Source organism: Gigantopelta aegis, chromosome 13 (assembly GCF_016097555.1).
Source record: "Gigantopelta aegis isolate Gae_Host chromosome 13, Gae_host_genome, whole genome shotgun sequence".
NCBI lineage: Eukaryota > Metazoa > Mollusca > Gastropoda > Neomphalida > Peltospiridae > Gigantopelta > Gigantopelta aegis.
Window position 1 is genome coordinate 26,751,444 of NC_054711.1, and position 6,941 is coordinate 26,758,384.

The 6,941-nt window shown below is 37.3% G+C and overlaps 1 protein-coding gene across 1 annotated transcript in view; it reads right to left on the bottom strand.

The window, feature by feature from the left end:
- Positions 1-2,598: 2,598 nt before the first annotated feature.
- The window catches only part of LOC121387542 (epidermal growth factor receptor-like), a 16,354-nt gene continuing 12,011 nt past the window's right edge, over positions 2,599-6,941 (bottom strand). Inside the window, exons 4-6 of the mRNA XM_041518696.1 lie at positions 6,227-6,310; positions 4,464-4,582; positions 2,599-3,298 (exon numbers count right to left, since the gene is read on the bottom strand). Coding sequence (XP_041374630.1) covers positions 3,209-3,298; positions 4,464-4,582; positions 6,227-6,310 — 293 coding nt within the window. The 3' untranslated portion in view covers positions 2,599-3,208. The remainder of the gene's footprint in view (positions 3,299-4,463; positions 4,583-6,226; positions 6,311-6,941) is intronic.

Below are 6,941 nucleotides of genomic sequence, written 5' to 3' on the forward strand. Positions count from 1 at the left end.
CTGTGAGTCTTATTCCCCAAAATGATACCGATACCGATTGGCTCATGGACTACATCCACGCCCACCAAATCTTCTAGCTCTCTTTCTTCCGACGAAATTTAATCTGTAGCATGATACTTCGCATAGTTAGACCTTAGTATTAGCAGTAGTCAAACAAATTACGGGACGTAACTGCATGTATTATCGCAATCTTTTGTAAGGCAGGGTACAGTTAGCTCCCCTGTGTACCTTTGTTATTAGGAAAATATAATACATTTTTAAGCAGTGACAGCCAATGAGAAATTAAACCCCCTCCTAAAACCCCCACAAAACATGTTTATGATGGATTCACTATATTTGACAATAATATATATTCAAAAAAACTGGTTTCACACAACAAATGAATAGCTAATGTTTTATTGGCATGGGAGTTGTTACAAGGAACAGTCCCAAGTCAGACCCCCGATCCTATCGGAGGCCGGACTCGGGATAGGCGTGTTCGAAACCCTAGTGGTATATGGACACGTTAAACCAGTTACTAAGCTAAGCAAACAAGGAACATACAAGGAAATGTTTTATTTAACGACGCACTCAACACATTTTATTTATGGTTATATGGCGTCGGAACGAACATACAAGGTTTCCATAAATATGTGTAACATTTGGGAAAACTTGGCTATAATTCGTATGGGTGTGAAAATGGTTTAAAATGTGTTGAAAATCATAGCTTTGGAAATACCGTTTTGGATTTTTTGGACATATTATCGTGGACACAATACAAAAACATCTAAGAATATTTAAAATGAGTCAGATTTATAAATATAACCTTAATTTTAATTTTGTGTGCTTCTTTATTTTGAAAACCTACGTCATAGTAAGACCCGTTAGGGGATGTGCTAATGCGCCGATGAAAGATTTGTTTGTGTGTAGGTTTGTGTGTATTTACTTCGATGAATCCTATCCGTTAAAGTTGTTATAGGCATACTGTCACAGATTTAAGGACCTTATTTCTCTAAAAATGGACAATAAATAAAAATTACATTAATTGTTGAAAACCAAATCTACCTATTGCATCACCTTAACTGAACCATGATGGAGTGAAATCCATGTCAACCCTCTCGGCAATTTTACTTTTTGAATTATGGACCATTGCCATAATTCAATTATTTTTACAAAATATCATTAATAAATGGAGTATGGTGGTTATGAAGATGGTTGAATAAAGTACATTTAGGGACAAACCAAATTAGTTTTGTTCAGGTAATACTTTGTTAGACCATTAAATAGGTCAGAGGTCTGTGACAATATGCCTTTAAAGCTACAATGTTTTTTCTCTTTTTTTTTCTTCGGTTTTGTTTTTTGGATTAATTTAATAAAAACCAAACTAAAAATCAGCCACCGTACCATCCACATTAACTTTTAGGCCTACATCTATTATTATGTTATTGTTATTACCTACTATAACGTGGGTTGATGGGCTCGATCCCACATTATTTGAGAATTGTATATTTATGATGTCAGCATTTAATTTTTTTATATTGATGTTGTTCATCACTTAATTTTTGCATTTTACCATAGTTTAACACCCAATAGCCGGTGTATTTTTCGTGCTGGGGTGTCGTTAGACATTCATTCATTCATTCATTCATTCATTTTTATTGTATGTGATATATTGGTCATCACCACAAGGCAGACATTCGGATATCTTTAAATAGATCTGCAACAGCTACGTTCACTTCTGACACCAATTCCAGATGGTTCGTTAGGCAGTGGATACAGGTTGCAATGTACCAAACAGAACAGTTATGGGTCACAAATCGAGGTGCACCGTTAAATATTTACGGAGTAAAACCAGCATTGGTTCTGATTGGCAATAATATATGGCATTTATTATTTATGCAAACACTATTATCCAGTGCCAATTAATACGCTTTTATTTAGTAGACAGTTGTTATGCAGTATACATTAGACGTTGAAACCAATGAAGTGTAATCCCCCTCCCCAAAAGAAACCTCCAAAATAATAATAATAATTAAAAAAATAAAATAATGATATATATAATTTTTAAATGGAACCGCAAGTCTTAGCAAACATGGAACTACGATTTCAGCAACAATGAAAAGTAAAGTTTGTTTTATTTAACGACGCCACTAGAGCACATTGATTTTTTATCTTATCATCGGCTATTGGACGTCAAACATATGGTAATTTTGACACTGTTTTAAAGAGGAAACCCGCTGTCGCCACATAGGCTACTCTTTTTTCGACAGGCAGCAAGGGATCTTTTATTTGCACTTCCCACAGGCAGGATAGCACAAACCATGGCCTTTGTTGAACCAGTTATGGATCACTGGTCGGTGCAAGTGGTTTACACCTACCCATTGAGCCTTGCGGAGCACTCACTCAGGGTTTGGAGTCGGTATCTGGATTAAAAATCCCATGCCTCGACTGGGATCCGAACCCAGTACCTACCAGCCTGTAGACCGATGGCCTGCCACGACGCCACCGAGGCCGGTTAGCAACAATGAGGGTTGCTAATAAAAACATTCATCAAATCTCTTGTGACATTCCGCCCCCGCCCCCCGCCCCCTCCATTTCCTTGAAGGGAGGTCAAATGTGACGTGTCACAACACTTTTTATTGGTCTACTGCCTGTATTTTGGATATACTGCTTACATCAGTTTTATTAGTAAACGTTAACATTATCGGCATTAGGAATTGATTTGGTACAATGCAACCTATAAACAATTGTTCGCTAGCCCTAAGTATGTTACTTAGAATGCCTTTTGCCTATCGTTGATCATCACATTGGTAAACTGTATCATTTGAATTCATTCGGTAAAGAATTATCAACGATTCAATTAAGTACTAAACTGGAATCCATTCGGTAAAGAATTATCAACGATTCAAGTAAGTACTAAACTGGAATCCATTCGGTAAAGAATTATCAACGATTCAAGTAAGTACTAAACTGGGATGTCAGCAGACCATTTTCAGTCGTATTCGTGCGTAGTATATATATATAAAAAAAACTTAACTAAAGTTACCATTAGTCTAAATAATAAACCGACTGTTTCCTAAAATAGGCTGCAGTAAGTTCTACCACTGTATACATATTAAAAATGCCAATAAATTATAATGCAATGTAAATATTAAATGTGAAATGCACTGTACAGTGACAGAAATGCTGCATGTTTGTGTTCTATGTTATTAATCATTCATGCTGGTGATTAGAACGTAATGCATCTGTTTTTCATTGGATACGTCCCGTCCGGGCAAAATGATCGACATTCTCCATTGAAGTTGAAATCCTTACACATCTGTAATGAAAGAAAATAAATAAAATTTTGTAATAATTGATGGGGTGCGTTCAAGATTGTGTTTAATCTCTCTCTCTCTCTCTCTCTCTCTCTCTCTCTCTCTCTCTCTCTCTCTCTCTCTCTCTCTCTCTCTCTCTCTCTCTGTGTGTGTGTGTGTGTGTGTGTCTCTCTTTAGTGTGTGTGCATGTGTCTTTATTGTGTGTGTGTGTGTGCGTTTACAAACTATGTGAACGATGGTCTGTGTGTATTTGGCTGAGACAGAATGATACAGAGAGAATGCATCTAGTCTTTTTTCTGTCTCATTGTTAAGACACCAAAATAACCGTAGCTTAAAAATGAGGTATCATTAAACAAACATTCCTTTCCTTTCCGTTAGTAGATCACAAGTGGCCTGTTATTCGACCAATCAAAACATGGCAGGGATAAACCTACCAGCGTCTTAATACACTCGAACAAACAAAATGGTCGCATCAACACGTGACAAGACATTCAATCTAATTAAAATTAGCTCCACTATTACATGTGGATCTAAAGACAGCCAGTTGGAGCTCATGTCCACCAATCAAAACCTTACTTGCAGAATCCTGCCAGTGATTTAAAAATAATTTGAAAACATTCCGAATTATCCTGAGGGTATACGACATGTTTCGTGTGAATTACGAATGCCTTAAAACATGTTTTATTTTATAAAATAAATAATGTGTAATGTAAAACTGAAGACTGATTTAGTTTTTTTTAATTTTATAAATAAATAAATAATTTTTAATGTAAAATTGAAGACTGATAACCCACCCCGTACGTATTGGTATGGTTCGCTGTACTGCGGCCACTAAAATAGACTCGCCCGATATTTTTAGAATTTGTATGCTCCCAAATAACGTTATAAAAGGCGAAGTGTGATTGGTCAATATTTAAATTATTATTTACAGACGAAATGTTACCTGGACATTGGGGACACGCAGTGTTGTTAGTTTTAAATCACTGGCATGATTCTGCGAGTAAGGTTTTGATTGGTGGACATGAGCTCCAACTGGCTGTCTTTAGATCCACATGTAATAGTGGAGCTAATTTTAATTAGATTGCAAGACATTGATACTGACTTTCGTCAGAGCCACTACCGGAAACCCCAAGTTGGAGTGTCAGTAAGATCGACTGTACCACGTACCACACAGTCCGACTCCGTGGGCCCTGAACAGCCAACGGCGCATTGTGAGTGACAACACTGGTTAGAACTCGGACCGAAACACCTCTCCGGACAGGACTCGTCACATTGTTGCTTATGTCCTGTAAAGGGAATCAACAGTTCGTTAGAAAACTTTTTTTTTAAGGCATTTTTTTTTTTTTTAGGCCATTTCTAATCTGAAAGAAAGCTTAATGTGCCGGACTTTTTCTATCTATGCTGAGCAGGTTGACATTTGTCAAACTAGTCTTGGAGTGATAGTCTTCCTACAGACAGAAGTAGGATTAATCGAATTGTTATATTTCTGTCATTTGTCTACAGTTAGTTGTACACCAATTAGAATCTCATCTGGTCAAAGTTCGTTCCGCCAACTTTAAATAAAGCACTGAATACTGCTCTGGCTGCCATTGGTACATAACTGGCTTATGTGAACACGTGACGCTACGTGTGACATTTGTTTGTGAGCAGTCATTCCTCAAGTCATGTTTCCTCTGGTCTAACGGAAGGTCATAAAATACCATGACAACGTTGGTGTTTGTCAGATTAACTAATCTGAACGACAAAAACATTGACTTTGCAAATAATCCTCTTGCACAAGACCGAGTCAAAAGGACAATTTTACAAGATATCGCAACTTATCCAACGGATCACGGTCAATTGATCCGCATACAGGAGGGCCAAAAATACGAATTTATAGAATATTAAACGAGCTTCCATTTCGTATCATGTTTATGTTCCGAGTAAAATAATTTTCAACTGTCACGAGTTTTAGTGAATGACAATGAAAATTATTTCACGAGGGACATAAACATTATCCGAAATGGTAGCGAGTTTAATATCCTATTTATTACCCTTAATCAATCTTAATCTATATCACTCAGCTTGTTTGGTTAACGGTCCTGTAAGGTTGTAGTGCGCCAGTCGATGACGTCGAAGTGTTACGGGGCGTAACGCTAAGTGGGATGTATCACTATGATATGTACCAAGATATGTTTTAACCATAGTTTATTCACTGCAACGACCTTAAAGCGATAGACCCTAGTTTCAACCCGTAAAAATGCACACTAAGTTTAGTTTATCTACAAACCTGTAACACATTTTGATAAAGTTACAACTGAGTGAAACATGAGTCTGTGGCTGTGAAATGGTGAAATACCCTCTAAAAATAGACTAAAACTCGACTCCATAACTGTTACTTCTCAGACGCACGTGAGTTTTAAAAAATATGTGAAATGCCTTTTGTGATATTAAAATCACCAGCATGACCAAAAACACTCGGAATGTGCGGAAATGAATAATCTAAGTAAAGTATGATTTCAGTTATCAAAAACGGCTCTAATAGTCAAAACTATGCCTTAGTGTTTAAAAACTAGGGTATGGGTATGTCCCTTTAAAACTGTAGTCTTATACACATTTTATATTATTATTTAACCAACTAGAATAAACCACCAACATGCTCTCCCTTTCGCCATTCCTAGACATCGTATTGCTACAGGCCTACTCGTTATCTACATTACATGAAACGCCCGTCCCCCCCCCCCCCCCCCTACATTTTATGAGTTATAATTTTATATTATATATTAATTTTAGTTTTTTACGATCCCTCTCCAAACCTCCCCCAAAGTTCCCTTGGCATTCTGCCTCATGTTATTGCCCCCCCCCCCCCCCCCCATCCCAACAAATGGATTTTCTGGATCCGCCACTGCATTGTATTCTTATTTATTTTTATAATCACAGACGAGACTAACCTCGTGCACAGTATTCTGGGAACGTGCTCCAGCAACCTCCGACTTCCGTTTCCGACTCCTGACAATTGTCGGAACACTGATCACCTGCGAAACAAAAAACAAACAAAATACGTTTATTCCTTTTCCTCTTTATTCCCTTTGTAAAAAGAAATTGCTGAGATGATTGGTTAAAAGCTGAAACCTCTACATCATGCTTAAAAGAAGGCCATTTTAGATAAAAATCAAATCAATTTTGTGAAAATTATTTTCACAAAAAAAAGAAAGAAAGAAAAAAAGAGGAAGATGAAAAGAAAGATGGCATAAAATAAAAAGCTGCAAATCACATTCTTGTATACTGAGCAGGCAAGGAATAGGAGGAGGGTGCGGTTAGTTTGACGTACAGTGTGTCGTAGGGTCGATTCCATACGGTGGAGAGTCTCATTTAGGATTTTCAGAATCGCAGCTAGTGACAGTGATCGAATTAAATACGCCGTTTGTGCTGGATGTAGCTCAGTGGTAAAGCGCTCGCCTGACGCGCGATCGGTCTAGGATCAATTTCCGTCAGTGGGCTCATTTGGCTATTTCTCGTTCCAGTTAGTGCACCACGACTGGTATGTTAAAGGCCTATCTATCTATACTATCCTGCCTGTGGGTGGTGTATATAAAAGATTCCTTGTTACTAATGGAAAAATGTAACGGATTTCCTCTCTAAAGACTACATGTCAAAATTAATAAA